General features: G+C 41.9%; 1 protein-coding gene across 14 annotated transcripts in view; it reads right to left on the bottom strand.

The window, feature by feature from the left end:
• RALGPS1 (Ral GEF with PH domain and SH3 binding motif 1) overlaps positions 1 to 19,357 on the bottom strand; it is a 206,914-nt gene that overhangs the window by 34,881 nt on the left and 152,676 nt on the right. For all 14 annotated transcript variants that reach the window (XM_060270379.2, XM_088664937.1, XM_060270383.2 and 11 more), the window contains one exon: positions 11,007 to 11,074. In XM_060270379.2, the coding sequence (XP_060126362.1) occupies positions 11,007 to 11,074 (68 nt within the window). The remainder of the gene's footprint in view (positions 1 to 11,006; positions 11,075 to 19,357) is intronic.

Here is a 19,357-nt window from a genome sequence, read left to right as displayed (position 1 = left end):
GTACTTTTGTCTCTTGTCCATCACTTGGTCTGATTTCTGGAAAGTTGGTTGGCAAACAAGCAGACAGCTGGTTTGCTCTGACATGTCAAAGCCAAAATTGCTGGAGAATAAAGCTGTATTGACTGAGTTTCATGTTGTCACAGGACACTTTGCAAGAAAACCACATTTCAATGAAATGATCTTCAGCGGAATGGGAGAAGGCATTTGCTAAAGATGGTTATCAGGGTAGGAACGAACCCTTAATTCTGCAGTCATCAGATGGCTAACATACAAACTTCACTATAGAAAAGGAATAAATGAAGCTGCTGCTCACCTGAATGGATTACGATAACTCAGTTAATTAAACTACACCCCATGTGTGACCTCAACACAGACATTTTATTAATAACTAGCTGGCCCGGCCACACGTTGCTGTGGCTCATCCCTGTGATTTTCCCCACCCTGTCCTGACCCATGACCTATCCCGCCCCCTCCCCCCGGTTCATCCCTGTGATTCCCCCCACCCTGTCCCTACCCATGACCTATTCCGTCCCCTCCTCTCCCCAACACCCACCCAGGCTAGTCCCCACTTCCATTCGGCCTAGTCTGTAAAGGCGAGCCGAGGTGCTGTGGAGAGGGAAGGATTTATAACTGCAGTACCAGTGTAGCCGCCGATAGAGGGTGCTGTTTTGCAACCTCTTCTGGCTTCTTTTCCCCAGCATACACTTTTGGGTGAGTTGTGTGTTCTGAAACACGGGGTTTATGGGGTTTTACTTTGCATAGGTGTGACATCTGTCTACACAAACGGTATATGCTTCCTCTCACAGTAACATGGGATGTGTGCAAAATTGAATGCTACGGTATTGGTCAAGTGGTTTCGGTGAAAAGTGGAAACATACCCACATGCCCTTTTTACACACACACACACACACACACACAAACTAACGTTGTTACTGTATTTTTGTGTGTATAAGATGCTCCTAGTATTTTAAACATCAAACAAAAGAATTCTGGTGGGAGGTCGCCCAAAGTTAGGATTGCCATATTTCAAGAGGCTGAGCCTGGGCCACCTAGGTCACCTGCATCAGAGTCAGAGTCTGAACCCAAGCTCAGGCCACCTGCACCAGAGCTCAAGCCCCTGTGCATTCAACATTCTTGTATAAGACAACCCCCGATTTTTTTTACTACAGTATTTTTTTTTAAAGGAAAAAACATCGTTATTTATACCCTGCCCATCTGGCTGGGTTGGTCAAACCACTCTGAGCACCTTCCAACACACATAAAAACAAAATATTAGACATTAAAAACTTCCCTATACAGGGTTGCCTTCAGATGTCTTCTGAAGGTTGTAGTTATTTATCTCCTTGACATCTGATGGGAATAAATGATAATGATAGTAATCTTCCTTTTCAGCCTTCAGCATTTCCATGTCTCTCTCCTTTGGTAGCTTCCTTTTTTCCAGGCTAATGAATCTATATGCCCCAATGCAGTCCTTACTGGCACACACTGCTTTTTATTTAGAACCAGAAATCCAGTCTTTTTATTATTTCTGTGAAAGCTCTTTGTCTTCTGCAGTATGAGTAAGATTACAGAAAACAGTTTTCATAATCAGGTAGCCCTTGGTGGACTGAAGGAACCACTGCCAGGGTTGGGGGCAGGGGGAAAGAATAATTGTGTCTCCTCTAAGCTGAAAACAATCAGTCTTAGTGGAATGGAACTTTACTGAATAACCCTCTCTGCTGAACACGTACTACCCCCTGTCTTTCAGAGGACTGTAACTTGGCTGACCCTGGGCAAAATTTCACACATGCTGCAAAAGCCAGTACGCCTGATGCAAAAGGGACACACTGACCCTACCACGTTGCAAATCTAGAAACCAAAGAATGGAGACAATAAAGAAACCCCCCTCTCTTCATTTTTAGTAGTGATTGAGATAAGCTCCATGGTCCAAGGTATTCCAGCATGAACTAAGGGAAAGTTATGAGCCACTAAAAATAGGGATTTCTTGGAACACCTTAACAAAAAATGTCTGCTCCAGTTCCAACTATACAATGTATTGACCACAATGAAAGTTTTTGTTGCTGGGGCAACAGCTGATTTTTTTTGTGTTTAATTAGTTGTTCTCAGTATCACATCACACAAGCAACTCTGCTTAAACAACTTGGTTCAGGAATGCATTTAAGCTTCAGAAATGTTCATTCCTTGATCTGTTTAACAACACTTTTATAGTCCTATAAGTGCTGCTTGTTTAGTGGGCACTAACACACATACGTATGAAAAACCGATGGCATTTATTGTATTATTGGCAGCAGATTAGAGCTTTCCAGCTGGGCAAGGACCAAAAGGCAGTGGTGAGCCTGTCAAAACTGCATGCTAGAGCCAGCCTCAGATGGAAAACCTAATGGAAGAATGGAACTACAGGAGTATTTTCAAAGGCTACTGTGGGCAGCCTTCAACTAAACAAACCTATCCCCCTCCCCCCTGCCCCTGCCGCCACAAAAAGCTTATATGGGAGAGAAGTGGGCCTGATCAAGCCCAACTACAACAGATGCTACTGAAAGCTTATGGCGACAAAATGATAAATCTCAGTTTGCAAAGAATCTGTTCCTTGCGAACTATTCAGTTTCGTTCACTTATGTGACAAAATAAACACTCAATTGTTCCAAAGGTTTTTGATCTCAAAGAGATTGATGATAATCTTTCCTGGATACAACAATGCCAAAGGATCCTGTTTCACATCCATCTCAACATTTCTTTCTAAAACTTTTCTTTTTTAATATGAACTTTCTTTCATCATTCCTATAATGCACTTGAGGACTATTTAAAAAATAAATAAACAGGGCCAATGTGGGCCAAACTACATGTGATACTGGAGCTATAATTTTGGTGCTTCTGACATTAATTTTCTTTTTGTAAAAACAATTGCAGAACCCTTAGTCTGTGGTGTGAGGGGTGAGAGATAAATGCTGCTGCAGCCTGGTTCAGATCACCCCCCTGGAGCTGCTATTAGCTATAGAGAGGAAAACCTTCAAGCTTAAATGAAGAATGGTAAAGTGGCTTCCACCTTGGAATATATATGTGGGCAGAAGCTTTCTTGGCAAACTACTATAATATTAACACTTATGGTCCTCCAGATGTTATTGGTCTATAACTCCCATCATTCCTAGCCATTGGCTATGCACTGACATATTAACTGAGTGTCATAACTTACAGAACATCCACAAATTCCAGAGAACCAGCAGCAAGAGGGCCAAACTACAAGGAGGTGCGTGTATCTTTATTCTGGCACTTTCTTTGCACCAAAAGAAGTCTCTGCAGGCTGTAAGATTCAGCAAGGAAGAACAGTCTAATCTAAAATTGCTAGATGATTAACCTTGCAGATAGTTAATCCTGCGCTATAGACTCTGCAACAAGCAATTGCCAACTATGCCCACATATTTACTCAGCTACAGAACTCAAAACCAGCAACCACAGCATCAGTGGCTCACTCATCTGCACATCCTCCAACTTGATATAAACCATCCCTTGACAACACTGCCCTTCTGCTGTCTACATGGGACAAACAGGCCATGCAAGAGGAAAAATGTAAAGGTTGGCATAAGAAGTGGCAATATTCTGACACCAGTGGGGAAACTTTTCTGTCTTCCATAACACTCTACTGCTAATCTAGAAGCCACCACTTTTCAACAGCAAAAGTTCAAAGAAGGTTCCAGCATGAAATAGCTGAACTATTCAATCAGTTTGGGACTTAATTGGCACTATGTGTTTCTTTTACAAGTGTTGAATCAACATAGCTAGTAAGTTTTGATAATCAGTGACAATAATTGTGAATGGACCACTTTTTTGCTCTCTTGAATTCATTGGGGCCATGCATTTCCATGATGCAGACCTACTGCCACTCCATGTATTTCAGGTCTTTGGCTCCACTGAACTTTTCTTATTTGTCTCAATATATTTATCTCTATCAGGGGTGAGGAACTTTCTTCAACCCAAGGGCCATATCCCCTTCTAGGCAAATTTCCATGGGCTGCATGCCAGTGATGGGTGGGGCCAGAGGCAAAAGTGAATGTGACACAGATCTGATCAGATCCCAGCCTCACAAAGCAGCTCAGGGAGGGTGGCCATGCGCCATGAAGGATGTCATGTGCCCTTCAATCCCAACTTCACCCTTGAGGAGCTGGGATTGAAGGGTGCATGATGTCCTTCTCACACCACCCTGCCCAAGCTGGGTGGGTGGGGGGATCTGATCAGAGCCCTGTGCCACTTTGCGAGGCTGGGATCATTTTAATATTGAAAAAGAGGATGTGTCCAGGAAAGAGAGGACATATGGCAACTCTACAAATTGTTCTGATGAGTAATGATGATAGCAATAAAGAAGGGCCTTTGGGTAAGACAACTGGCACTGAAGCTGGCATCCTGGCTTAAATATATCGGGGAACTCCATCATCTTCGCTACCAAGTGTGGACGATTGGGTAAGCTGCCTTGGGATGCGGAACAGTGTCCAGAGTGTACCCCAAGAGGAAAGAGAAAGCCTGGAGGATTCCAGGGAAGCTGGAGATTCCTCAAAGAGGAGCTGTTATTGTGCTTTTAAATGTGTCATGTTTCTATGATCTACCTTGATGTTGCGTTCTGAATGCTGTTAGTAACTTTTCTTTTATTTCTTGCATAGCTGTGGAAAGCAGTCCCTTTTGCTGAAGGGATGAAGGTGTTTTAGATTTCGGAGGGACCCTCCTGAACCACAGAAATTAATAAATGGTAGGATTTTTATTATTTGGGATGTGAAGGGAGAGATACAACCTGCAGAGGAATTCCTGAGCTAGCCTATGCAAAATGACCTGGCCAAGCTTGGGCCATTAAGAGACAATACAGGGTCATTCAGATCCATTGGCAATGCAAGAAAACTATCCTCCCTCATTGTCCTGAGTTGTGAACGGAGACTGGGGGTTTAGAAGGCTGCCAGGGTAACTGGGTGTGAGGTTAGAGGAAAAGAGAGTTTTTAGTAGGGTGTTCTGAGAAGAAGGAGGAAGAATCCATCTTTGGCAGGCTGGCTGAAGGTTACAGAATGACCATGCTGTAAGTCAGATCTGGACTCTCTCAATGCAGTAAATAAGTGAATGTACTATATTTCTTAAAGCTACGACAGTGTCTCAGTTCTCCAAAGGAACACAGACCCTGGGGGAGTGCCTTGAACCCCATGGACTCTTGCTACTGCTCAGCAGAAATAGGGGGAGGCACCCAACTTTTGTAACATTATGATGATCTAAAAGCAGCACTGGATTGTACAAAAAAGGCAAAGGAAATTGTGTCAATCAGAAGCAGACACATTTTGTAAATTAAATTATTTCTTCTTACAAAGGAATATGTTCAAATAGTTCCCACTGAGATACAAGACAAACTCATACAAAACCCCTCTAAACATCAGTGAAATCCTTCTCCATATCTTACACGGATACTTCCAAAGCAGTTATACTTATTTCTGTCAATATGGCAAAACACAAAGCTGGCACATCAGTGACAGTTTAGAACAGAAACTGCCTTCAGGATAATAGCTGGTATATCAGTTTGCATGTCTTGATTTGTTTAGTCTGGTTTGAAGACATATTTATACTTCCTCTCGTGTTCCAAAATGAACTTCTGAATTAGGGAATTAGGAACGTTGTGCATACCACATTCCTCTTTTCCATGCATATCACAGAAACAGGATACAGCACAGTTAATTTGGACACTTCAGTCAACTGGCAATTACAGGGAGCTGGGTATCACACATACTTAAGAATGCAACTGGAAGCTCATGAGCAAACACTGAAAATGAAGTCAGCAACAATTCAGAAATCTATTATTTCAACCCTCTGATCATTATGAATTCTAGTTTCTAGAATTCTAAATGTCAGGGAAATCTCACAGAAACCTGTTTCAGAGGGGGGGGGAGTCAATACATATATATTGTGAACTTTGTCATGAATAGAATTAAGCAATTTCAGTAAAATTAGTCATGATATTTTTAGAGAGCAAACAATGAATAACAGGCAATTGTATCTATAGAATTATCTTTGCAATGTTTCACATCCACAGGATGGGCAATCTTCAAAGGTGTATCTTAGGAAGAGGACTTTGTACAAACCAAGACCCTGAAGCTAGCGGTGAAGTTGCAGAATAACTAGTCGGTATTTGATTTTTAAATTGATAGGACCTGTGTCACTGCCTAGAAATCACACTATTTAATCTAGATGTCAGCAGTGGGAGATAACTGTTGGTGCCACATATTAAGGTAGTTAGGTAACTTTCTTTGATAGCATCACTGTCTACCCCCAAAACTGCAAGATTTTGGCCTCTAGTCATAATGTTGATTTTTGACGAATTTTTGACGGTGCCTAGCACTTCACATATGTTGCTAGTAATCCTTACAGCAATCTTATAAGGTAGATCAGCATTTCCCAAAGCTGCAGACAAGAGGGGATGGGAATGAGGCTGAGAGGCTGTACTTTGCCTATCAGATGAGTTTGTGGCTAAGGCTCAATGACTCATAGCCACTATATAACACTCACACACATAAAAATGGTTCTTGAAAATGCAGAATTTACTGTCATTTGCAACAGGGAAGATTTTGGTGAAAAGTGACCAGTCATTCTGAACTAGATTACAGCTCTCTGGTTTGCACAAAGATGTAATCTGTGGAGCCTTACTCATAAGATGTTTTTCCTGTATCTTTCTTTGACGTACTATGGTGGAAATATTGCAGAATTATCCTCAGGAATGTATTGTAATAATCTAATGCTATCTTCCATAGCATTTTCTATGCCATGTACGAAGTAATTTTGCTTCAAGTCTGCCAGTTGCATTTATCTATTGCATACCCCATGGAAGTGCACGTTTGTTCAGCTGCATAGACCCAGAAGACGGATATTGTATAATTCAAACAAACTATGGAAATATTGATAGGATGGGATACTATCAGCTTAACTGCAGGAGCAAAATACTTTAGAAGAGCATGCCCTAACATATCAGGCGTAAGAGGTGTGTTTTATAACACAATGCCTCAGCGCAAGTGAAAGTTAGCTAAACTCCTTGCCAGTATTAAGTCTACTGAGAAAGATACAACAGTATGAACACATCAGCATGGCAACATTTATACTGCACACTAAACCAATTTATTGTAACAACTATTTTTCATGCAATAACCACTTAGACAGCTCTCAAAGAAAGAAGAATTTAAACCCTGAAGGAGGCATGTCATGGGAGATTGCCTTGCTTTCTGATTTGTTGGTAGGGGGCTGATAAAAAGGTAAATGTATATAATCAACCTCAAGCACATCAAACTATGCTGGTTACAGAGTATTCACTTCTATCCCATGGCTATGTTCCTTTATACAACAGCAGTTTGGGTTTTTAAAAATCATCTCCTATCCAAACTAGTGGGCTGCACAGTGGAAATAAACCTGACAACGAGGCTCTGAATCAATGCCACCCAGGAGAACTGGTCTCTGGCAGTCTCTATGTGGAGATGGGGGCTGGTGAGGTGGGCTTGGCTAGCTAATCTTGCCCCTGTGCCAAACTGTTCTGGCCAAGCCCACAGATTTAGAAACAGTTTCATTTTATCGTGCATGTTTGTGTGCTTGTGAGAAAGAGATAGGAGAGAGGGAGAAGGAGAGAGAGAAAGAGAGAAAGAGAGAAAGAGAGAAAGAGAGAAAGAGAGAAAGAGAGAAAGAGAGAAAGAGAGAAAGAGAGAAAGAGAGAGAGAGAGAGAGAGAGAGAGAGACTGGATTAAAACTCTTACCAATTTACCAAACTTTTTTTTTTTTAAAAGAGTATTAGAAAAACTTTTACATGCTGTTCTGACAAGACCTCTCCTCTTTCCAGATGGGAGGAGTTGTGAATGGGAGCTGGCTCCAGCTGCCACGCCAAGTCCTTCAGTCAGCCAATAGGGCTGGCTCGAGGGTGGGATTTAGGTGGCCACAGCAGTGCTGGGTCTCCATTTGGCTTCCTGTTTTCATTGGATCACCCGCCCACCCTCCCTTTAGGCCATTTCTATGCTTTTGACCTTGCTATGGACTTTGGTCGGTTGCCTTGGTTGCCCAGGGGGCCTGGTAGGAATTTTATCCATTTGGCATATTGGCACCAGCCTCTTGGTTTTTGCCTACCTCATAGCAAATCGTCACAACTTTTGGGTATTGGCAGTTAGGCATTGGAATATGTGTGGTGTGTTGGAGGGCAGGTTGTGGCCATCACCTACCCCTCCCCTTGTTTGGGTATTCTGTTAAAGGAATCCGCAGTCGTGGATCCTGTCTGATGCCCTGCTGGCGGCTAGGGCCATGGCACAACCCTGGTGACGTCTGAGGAAGCTTCCAATTGTATTTGCATCAACAAACTCCTCCCACTGGCTGTTAACCCTCGAATGACCTCCAGCTGAGCGGGGTGGGGTCATGTATATATTGTTTGATCCAATGCCTAAGCCAATACCATTCACATGCTGAAACTAAAAAAGTTGTGGCCTTATTTAGCCCATTAACCTAAAATACATGTGTCCTTGTGTCATATTTATCTCTACGCGGGTGGCGGGTCCTCGACTCACAACCTAGGCTTCTCTGTGTGGTTCAGAAGTTGGTTCTACTTCTTCAAAACTACTGAAGCTGAACTACCATATTTTCCCGTGTATAAGACTAGGTTTTTCCCCTAAAAGATAATGTCAAAAATTAGGGGGTGTCTTATACTCTGGGCCATCTCCCCCCATTTTCTCAAATCTGAGTCCCCCAAAATAGGGGGTGTCTTATAGGTGAAAAAATATGGTATATGTATTCTATGACACAGGGGTGTAGTGTGGATAGGGTGAGGGGGGCCATCGCCACAGGCACAGGTTTTTTGAGGGTGCATTTTACTCCTCACACTGCCCTTGCCAGTCCTGCACCTCTTTGCAAGTCTGACCCTCATCTCAGCCTCACAAAGCAGTGTGGGGCTGGCAGGGCATCAGGAGGACACAACAGAATTGTGCCCTTCCAATCAGCCCAATCTGTTTTTAAAGGTGTATGCCTGCCTTGCTGCATCCTCCTCACATCGCCCTCCATACCCTCCTGATGTGCCCGCCTGCCCCTGGCCCCTTGCTGCTACTGCTGCTATCACAATAAGTGCTACACACACTGCTGCTGCTGCTATGACAATAAGCCGAAAGATGAATCTATTACTAAAAACCCATTGCAGAAGGCAAGCGTAAAAACCTATGTATCAGTGGGTGTTTTTTTTAAAAGCCACCTTAATATAAAAATGCAAAGTTTATATTATAGAGATTCCAACACGTCTGCCTTTTATTTCACATTTGCCATATATTTTGGTGGCGGCTTCTGTTCTGTTCTTCCCTCTATTGGAAATATTCTATATACATACATTTAGCTGCGTTGTGTATCTGCTACACAATGATGTTTAGCGGCATAGAGTTGGCTTGGTCTCAGTTCACTTTTATGTGTTCTCTCGAGCTATTCTGCTCAAGGCTTATTGCATGTAACTCCACTGATGACATTGCTATAGCCATTATTATGGTTTCTGAACTGGTGGCAACAGTATGGTAGAATGCTCTCCTTACAGAAATATGAGAGACCAATCATTATTGTCATTCTGCCAGCTCTTGAAGACATACCTGTTTAGGAAAGTGTTCCATGAACTCAACTTCTGATCTTACTGTCATAACTGTTCAACTGTTTTAATTATCATGCTTTTTAAATGGTTGTTTTAGGGTACATTTTAATTATGAATGTTTCAATGTCCTAATGGAATTGTTATTGTATATTTTAATTATGTATGGATTTTCTAATTGGTTTTATAGTTGTAAACCGTCTAGAAGCCATTTTGGCATATAAGTGGTGTATAAATGAATAAATAATAATAATGCTAAGTCTCTTCCAACACAACACACAAAATGACCTATCTAGTTCCCCAATCATTTTCCAACCTACTTTCCTATTCACAAATGGAGTTTTGTTTTGTTTTTTGCATGCAAGTCTATTCTTAATGACAGCTGAATTGCTAAGATACGTGTTTAAGCTTCAGGTATATTATAATCCTAATTATTATTTGTAAAATGAATGAAGACAGCTTTGTCAATTTTGTATACATTCTGCAGTGAGCATTCAAAATGCAAAAACTACCACAACTACCCAAGATTGTTGGCTGGTAAATATTCAAAATTATGGAATTACAATTGTGAATACAAACAATCACTGTATGTTGACAATCCCTGATAAATGTTGTCAATGTTCTGAAAGCTCAAATCTATGTGGGTAAACCATCCATCCACGGCCCCAACCATTACCAGGTGAGAACCATTGGTCAGGTGAGAAGGATGACTCCTCCTCCTCCTAGAGAGGAGAAGAAAGCTTTCAGTAGACCCTGCTTGTTCCTTCCAATAGGAAGCATCATTACTATAAGGAATTCATAAGTAATTTTCAGGTAAATATCACTTTCAGCATTTACTTGTTAATATCCAAGAACTGAAGAAACAAAAATCTATTTTCAGGATCAGGCATTCACAAAAATCATCAGGCATTGTCAAGTATTCACATGTGAATGACACTGATCACTAAATTATGAATATTGATTGTGACAGAGAAAGCACACTATTGATTGATGGATTTTACATCTTATGCAATAACCAGTCTTCTCAACCATTATTGATCTAAGATAAAACTTTTGCAGTAAAGCTTTCTGAAAACCATAGTCCCGGTACAGTAGCTCTGAATGCTATGAAACACTCGTCATTTCACCTTATCTCCATAAACACTGTGGAATCTGACCCTTCACTATACATTAGAAATAGTTTCTCAACATCTGAGGACATCTGTCATAGGAAAACAAACAGGCCCAAGTGTGTGTCACAACCACATAAACATCAGGGTGCCTATGCAAAAAGGAATCACCAGGGTGGTCCTTGGATAGAAAATGGTGTGCAGCCCTGACCAATAGCAAAAAAGACTGTGAAATTGAAAAGTTAAGTAATGCTAAGTTGTAGGGTTCTTAACATTCCCAATAAATTTAATCATACCTGCAAGATCTTCCTTTGAAGATACCAGTCGCGGAGAGCTGTTTCCTGGCTCAATTCTTAAGGATAATCTGGAAAAGAGAAATGGTGACATGTCAGGAATTAAATAGCTTAACAAAAGCAAAGGGATAAACTTTTTTTATGTTATTGGTTGAAAGCAGGAAATCTAGCTTAGCCTGGACATCTCTTACATTCTTTGGATATGACTGGTGCATACTAAGGTATTAAATCCTTCCAATGTGAAGCCCAACAGAATTTTTTACACTTGGTAAACACAGATATTTACTGAGAAGATGTTTAAGCAGCCATTAACACTAGGTAAGACATGAATGGAAAACAGTCCTTTTTGTTTGCTTATACTGGTAACTAGTGAGCCCTGAACCAGTCTGCCTCCACTCCCTGTCCACTGATCCACTGCTGTTTAGTGGCTTGTTGGGCAGGAGTAGATTGGGGTTTTCCCCCCCAGATGCCCTTCTTCCTTCCTACCATTCCTCCTTCCAGAACAGGACCTTGTCTTCTATATTTATTTGCCATTGCTCTTGGGAAAGTGTGGGCTACTACCTGAAGTAAACATTAAAAAGAAAAAAGCATCACTGTGCATCAAGGAAAACTGCATATGTATACATGAAAATACCATATTTTTTGCTCCATAGGGCACACTTTTACCCTCCTAAAAATGAAGTGAAAATGTCTGTGCGTCTTATGGAGCAAGGGCACTGGACAGCAGCGGGATCCCTTGGCTGCTACTGCAGTCGGGAGCGGAGGGATGCTTCTGCCTCCAGAGCCAGGGCTCCCACCCGTCCCTTCTCCCCAGCTCACTGCAAAGCCAGCAGAGGGAAAGCCGCCCGAACGCTGCGCGCGGCTCTGCAGCTTTCCCTCTGCCCATCCCACAGGGAGAAAGGGAGACGGCTTTCCCTCCACCCACCCCACAGAGAGCCGGGGAGAAGGGAGATGGCGTGGGTGGAGGGAAAGCCGTGGAGCCGCGTGCAGCGTTCGGGGGCCTTTCCCTCCGCCCACCCCTCAGCGAGCCGGGGAGAAGGGAGGTCTCCCTTCTCCCTGGCTCGCTGTGGGGCGGGCGGAGGGAAAGCCGCAGAGCAGCCTCCCAACAATTCCCTTTAGGAGGAGGACTTCCGCTTGAGGCACAACGGAAGATGGCTGAACATTCCATCACTCCGACTGTTGTTTGTTGTTGTTTAGTCGTTTAGTCGTGTCCGACTCTTCGTGACCCCATGGACCATAGCACACCAGGCACTCCTGTCTTCCACTGCCTCCCGCAGTTTGATCAAACTCACGTTGGTAGCCTCGAGAACACTGTCCAACCATCTCGTACTCTGTCGTCCCCTTCTCCTAGTGCCCTCAATCTTTCCCAGCATCAGGGTCTTTTCCAAGGAGTCTTCTCTTCTCATGATGTGGCCAAAGTATTGGAGCCTCAGCTTCAGGATCTGTCCTTCCAGTGAGCACTCAGGGCTGATTTCCTTCAGAATGGATAGGTTTGATCTTCTTGTAGTCCATGGGACTCTCAAGAGTCTCCTCCAGCACCATAATTCAAAAGCATCAATTCTTCGGCGATCAGCCTTCTTTATGGTCCAGCTCTCACTTCCATACATCACTACTGGGAAAACCATAGCTTTAACTATACGGACCTTTGTCGGCAAGGAGATGTCTCTGCTTTTTAAGATGCTGTCTAGGTTTGTCATTGCTTTTCTCCCAAGAAGCAGGCGTCTTTTAATTTTGTGACTGCTGTCACCATCTGCAGTGATCAAGGAGCCCAATAAAGTAAAATCTCTCACTGCCTCCATTTCTTCCCCTTCTATTTGCCAGGAGGTGATGGGACCAGTGGCCATGATCTTGTTTTTTTTATGTTGAGCTTCAGACCATATTTTGCGCTCTCCTCTTTCACCCTCATTAAAAGGTTCTTTAATTCCTCCTCACTTTCTGCCATCAAGGTTGTGTCACCTGCATATCTGAGGTTGTTGATATTTCTTCTGGCAATTTTAATTCCGGCTTGGGATTCATCTAGTCCGGCCTTTCGCATGATGAATTCTGCATATAAGTTAAATAAGCAGGGGGACAATATACAACCTTGTCGTACTCCTTTCCCAATTTTGAACCAATCAGTTGTTCCATATCCAGTTCTAACTGTAGCTTTTTGTCCCACATAGAGATTTCTCAGGAGGCAGATGAGGTGATCAGGCACTCCCATTTCTTTAAGAACTTTCTTTAAGTGTCTGCTTGTTATGAAAAGACATTTGGAATAATTTGGCAGAATACCAGCGTGTGATGAGATACTGCAAACTAATTGAAGGGAACAAAGGACATAAAATCCACACAGAAACATATTGTTTGTTGTAACTCGCTTGTGGGAATAACTTAGAGGCTGTGAATGAAGGAAGGATGACAACAGAAAGAGAAATAAGAATTACCAGAAGATTTGAAATGCAATAGGATTATGGTGTTGATTAGAGCCCTCCAAAGTTTTGAAGCATGGGGAGTCCACCCAAAATTATAATTTGGCAGAATATTTGGATTATTTCATATGTATATGTATAATGTGGAACATTTGATGTGATTTGATTGGATTGTTAAAATGGAAAATTTAATTAAAATGATTATTAAAAACAAAACAAAACACACCATTCACAACAGTTAAAATTCCCTAGTGTGGCCTTGGTACTAGAAGTGTCTCATTTGCTTCCTATCTCCAAGAAAGAACTCTTTTTTTAATTGGCTGCAAGCAGGAAAGATGAAACATCATGGGCCACCCCACTGACCCAGCTGCAACTCAACTGCCATCCGGCTCCTTCTGTCCCCTAACTTTCAATGGCTGTTCCACGTAGGTCACTGCAATAACAGTAAATGCCTTAAATGTATTCCATGTATTAGACTGCAAGCATATAGGAAGGGCTGTGCTGCTTTTAAATGTTTGTGCAGCAACAAGAAAACTTCAGGAGCTTTACAAACAAACCATTTCATGTACAATTCCATTTCAGGCCAGCCGTGTCTACAATTCATGGACATCAGGGGTCGGCAAATTTTTTAGCCACGAACCGGTCCACTGTCCTTCAGACCTTGTGGTGAGCCAGAGAAGCGGCACCAGGCGGGGAGCTGGAAGAAGAGGCAAGGGGGGGCCAGTCGCTGTGCTTACCTTCCCAGGGGCACGATCCATAGCACATTTAATTCTCAACACTTCTACAGGCGCTGAACAAGCAGCCTTGAAACGATCGCTGCTTACTTGTAAGTAAGTGCGTCTTTAGGGCTCTTAGTGTCCGTGCATCCAACGGCAGGGCAGGGTGCAGCTATGCGCCGAGACGTGGCATCTTCTGGCGGTCTCCTGGTGGCGCAGGTAGAAGCTGGTGGGGAAGGGAAAGCGGACTTCCGGTGGTGGGGAGGAGCTGGAGCCCGCAATGGGCGCTGCCTTGCCTCCTTGCAACAGGAGGAAGAGGCCGAGTGGCAGCAGCTCTGCCAATCAGACGCCACGCCTGGTTTACCTCAGTGTGGCGCGAGGACGTCTCTGCCAATCAAACGCTGCTGAGGTAAACCAGGCGCGGTGTTTGACTGGCAGAGACGTCCCTGTGCCGCACTGAGGTAAACCAGGTGCAGCGATTGAGTGGCAGAGTCACTGTCGCTTGGCTTCTTTCTTCCGTCGCCAACGCTAGGAGTCTTGGCTTCACAGCGCAGGCCGGATTAACGTTTGCCGACCCCCTGATGAACATTCTCAGTGAGTGGGAAGGATGCATCTAGCATCAATAAAAACAGGGTGTTTGGGAAATTAGGGCCACCAAAATCTGCCACTGGGAAAAAATTCAATGCAAAAAATATATGACACAATCTTAAGTGGTTTTCCTGCTCAAGTCCCATTAAAATGAAAGATGTAAAAGAGAGTTCTTTTGTGGCTCTCATTCAAACCAATGGTTTATGCATGAGAAGTATGTGGAGGACTGGTCCCACAATAACTACTTGAGCACAGAGCAAACCTAAGTTTCAACTTTATAAAAAGCTAAGACATTCAGATTAAATACACAAATGCAGTGGATAGTCTTGCACTGACTCTTATCTTAGGCTTTAAAAAATGTATAGATTTTTTATTTATAAAGTTATTATTGTAAATGAATCCCTCATTTTAATGGAACGAAAAGCTCAAAAGACATATTTTAAAATTCCCATTTGTTGCATTTCAGCATCTGAAAAATGACGACATGCTTCTTGTAAAAAGCAAGCAATGCTGAGGAAGTTACAATAAATACAGCCCACAACACACTGCCTCTGATGTGGTTAAAGGAATTTTTAGAGGGGAGGTTTCCTCCCCCAATGTTAAGTTTTTAAACTTGATGTAATTAAATGCTCATCTTTGGGGAATTAGCCAAAACGTGCATAAATAATCCAACAGCTTTCATAGCATCCTGTCCCTGAAATGGACCTTCATCCACTATGGTGGCTATACAAGTGTTCTAGTGATTGTCAATTCATTATTGTGCAGATCCTCTTTTAACCTCATATAGCTTTGGAGGCTGGCGTTTTCCATACTATTCCAGATGTTTATTTATCCAGTCTGGATGACTGTTTTCTTTATGAAAAGGTTTTATGAGTTTATTTCAGGCCTTCTGTTGGAACAGATTCTTGGCTGATCTTGAACAATTGTGCAGTTTCAGGGTGTAATCTAAGATTTAAAAAACTTACACAAGAGGCATTTTTTCCTTCACCTTGGATTCACTTCACACAATCCTTTGCATATTAGCCAAAGTGAAAGTCATGGCAACAGTGTAGTATAAGGCTGCCCTGCATTTATGCTCATTTCAGTTTTTGTGTCAAAAATAGTTTGGAGTGCAGAGCTGGAGAAGCATTTCCTGGGGAAAAACTTTAATTCATTAATTCATTAATTAATTAATGTTGTTGTTGTTTCTGAAGTTACTTTTCCTTGCACGGCTTGGGAGTGATAGAAGGAAGGGATAGAAGCTTCAGAAATGTCTGAGCTTTTTTACTCAAGGGCGTGTCAAGCAGAGGTGGAGAGTACCAGCGTTTTCCATCCTGTTTTTGCAGTTAGCCAGCATTAAGAGAACTGGTGGCATTGTAACACCTTGCCAGTCCTCCAACAATGCAAAAGGATTCATGGTGGGTGTTGGGATAGTCACAGAGGAGGTGGTGAGACAGCAAACCAGAACTTGGTGAGACAAACTGCAGTTTGAATGAATGTCTGTCAGCTGAATCTTGGCTTGTTCAACACCAGTTCAAACTATGGTTTAGCACTGCATCCAAAGTGACATTAATGTAAGACCTCTGCTCACTCATGCTTACTAGAGAAAGCCTATCCCACAGATAGTTGAAGCCCTAGTGATGAATTTAATTATTCAGTTATTTGACAGTATTCTCACTCATTTTTTTTCTAGTTACAGGTAGGTAGCCGTGTTTGTCTGACGTAGTCAAAAAAAAATAAAAAGAAATCCTTCCAGTAGCACCTTAGAGACCAACTAAGTTTGTCATAGGTATGCATGCACTTGAAAGCTCACACCTATGACAAACTTAGTTGGTCTCTAAGGTGCTACTGGAAGGATCTTTTTTTTTTTTCTTACATGAGACTGATATAAGCATGTGACACTCTACAGATTTTGTTGGAGTGGCTCAATGCTATATTACTATGAAATCAATCAATTATTCTAAAGAGAGAGAAAGGAGGAGACAGTGAAAGAAACTCCAGATCGTTTGAATGTATGTTAGCTGGATCTTGGCATGAGTTCAAAGTATGGTTTAGCAATGTATCCAAAGTTAGTTCAGAATTACTGTGGCCCACCCACCAGTCATAAAATGATGGTGTAGCCAGTCACAAAGTGGTGGAGGTGGAGTTTGGACTCATCAGTTGTGGTTGTTTTCTATTTCCCTTCTCTGGAAATTGCTTCTTTTTCTCTCAGTCCATTCATTTTGCCTTCTTCCTTCCCATTTTCTCATTTTCTTCCCTCACACTCCACCAGTCATTTTGTCCAGCCAGTCTCTCCTCTTTATTTCCATTACTTAACATAGTATCCTACAGCCCTGCTCTCTGACATCTGCTACACATGCCTTTTGGTTGAATCAAAAGACTGTAGCAGGGATAAGGAACCCAAGGCCCAGGGGATAAATGCAGTCCTCCAAACCTCTCTACCAGTCCCCTGGGACTCTTCCTAAACCACAACCCATGTCACCCTCTTCACTGATTCTTCTCTACACCCATTGAGTGCTTTTGACAAGTTGGATAGTGTTCTTAAACTGTGATGATGCTTCTTGCTTCCTTTTTTAAAATGTCAACAATGAGTTTGTAACCTACTGTAATCACACCCTTGTCCAAATCCTGAAAATTTATTCCATCAGTATTTCATTCTGGTTTCAAGCCTACAAAATTATTCTCAGAGTCTTGGTCAATGACCTGATTATTCAAGAGGTTTTATGGGCCAATAAATTATTATTATCCCAAACATGTAAAGCTTGTTTCCTAGGGGCGGCAGTGGGTTTTGCCACTCATTACTAGCCTGGATATCTGCCTGGTGTCCCTAAATATTGGCAACTCCACCACCTTATGGAACTTAAATGTAGAACACAGTTCAGTTAGTACCTCTGCAGGTGGTTTTGTTAAAAGGAAAAATGAAAAAAAAGCAAGAAAAACCTTTGGAGAAACCATTTGATGTTTGATTTGGCATTACTCTTACTTGAACTTTCAGATCTGAGGAAGCAGAATTCAGTTCCCAGACGGGTGCCCTGGTGAGGAAGCATGGCACGCTACCCTCTGGCACAGAATTAGTCTATCAATTGTGCTTAAAGTTCAACACTTACAATTTGTTAAGCATTTGGCTGAGATGTATCTCTAATCATTCCAGGCAAGCAAAGAGTAATGGGGAGTTTTATAAAAATCTGTGTGTTCACTGATTTATCTCCCCTTAACACTCTTTATTTTTATTCACAGTTTATGAATTTAGAAAGGCAAAGAAAATACACTGAGCATCTCATTAAATTACTACTGACAATTCAAAACAAATAAGGCACCATATTTATTGCATAGCTCTATCCACCTAGAATGCAAGCACCTGTTTAAACCAAAATTGATAATATGAAACTGTATCACAAAATAGGGGAAAACTCTATCTTTAGCAAAACATGTTAATTTTGGCAAGCTGCAAAGGCTTTTCTCAGAAGCCTAATGGAAATAATGCAAACCTTACAGGAAATTATTTTGACAATTTCACCAGATGGAAATTCATACCAAAATTTCTGACCTTCCTCAGTAGCTCTAATTACAGGCTTCCTCAACTTCAGCCCTCCAGATGTTTTTGGCCTACAACTCCCATGATCTCTAGTTAGCAGGACCAGTAGTCAGGGATGATGGGAATTGTAGTCTCAAAACATCTGGAGGGCCGAGGTTGAGGAAGCTTGCTCTAATATCAATTACACTGATTCAAAGGGCACCCAAAGACACTTTGAAAAGCATCTGGGACCACAGCACACCGTGCAACATCTTGATGAAATTTTGAAGGAAATTACTCATTTCTCAGGTGAATCTCAACTTAAAAGAAGGTAGAAAAGGAAGTGGTAAACATGAAGCCTATTTGATTAAGAAAAGAAATGAATCAGTTGCAAGCAGTATGTCAGGTAATATTTATAATAACAACTTTCTTTTCAGGTTGCTCTTTCCCCCTTGATATTTATTTATTTTAAATACTTTCATATCACCTTCCATAAAAAATAAATCAACCTGGTTCATAATAAAACATTAAAAATAGAACAAAAACAATGAACACAATAGCAACCAAGTCAGGATGAACTAAATATGTTGGTACAAATGGTCAGCAAAGCCCTAACTAACTTCTTAGCAGGCACCAAAAACAAAAAAGCAGTAGGTACTTGACTTATATTTGAGGAGCAATCAATCCACAGGCTGCATGCCACAATAGAAACGGCATTCCTCCTGGTTGTCACAAGACAGATCTCTGCAGGTTATGGAACAACCAAGAAGGCCATGTTTCAAGAGCTTTATGATATAAAATATAATGTAAAGAAATAGTTTGAACTTCCCTTCCCTTCTTTGTGTCTTGATGTAGAGTGTTTATTGGCAGGAAATTAACCTCAGAATTTTTTAACAGGCTAATGCATGCAGAGCAGAAGTACCTTCTAACCAACAGTCTCTCTAGTCTTTATGGTAAGGGTAGTTCATTATCCTATTCTACTCTGCCTTCTCCCCTGCTCTGTATGAAACCGTTCAGAAGATTTTAGTTCTCTACTTCCTGCAATGAAGTAGAGAAGAGAAGAAAAAAGAGAAAGGGCTGGATCCAAGGCTAGTCCTATTCAGAGTAGACTCATCTAAAGTAATGTATTCATGTTAGTCATGCCTTTTA

This window comes from Zootoca vivipara, chromosome Z2 (assembly GCF_965207765.1).
Source record: "Zootoca vivipara chromosome Z2, rZooViv2.hap1.1, whole genome shotgun sequence".
Lineage (NCBI taxonomy): Eukaryota > Metazoa > Chordata > Lepidosauria > Squamata > Lacertidae > Zootoca > Zootoca vivipara.
Note: the sequence above shows the minus strand (reverse complement) of the source record. Positions and strands in the feature narration are given on the sequence as shown.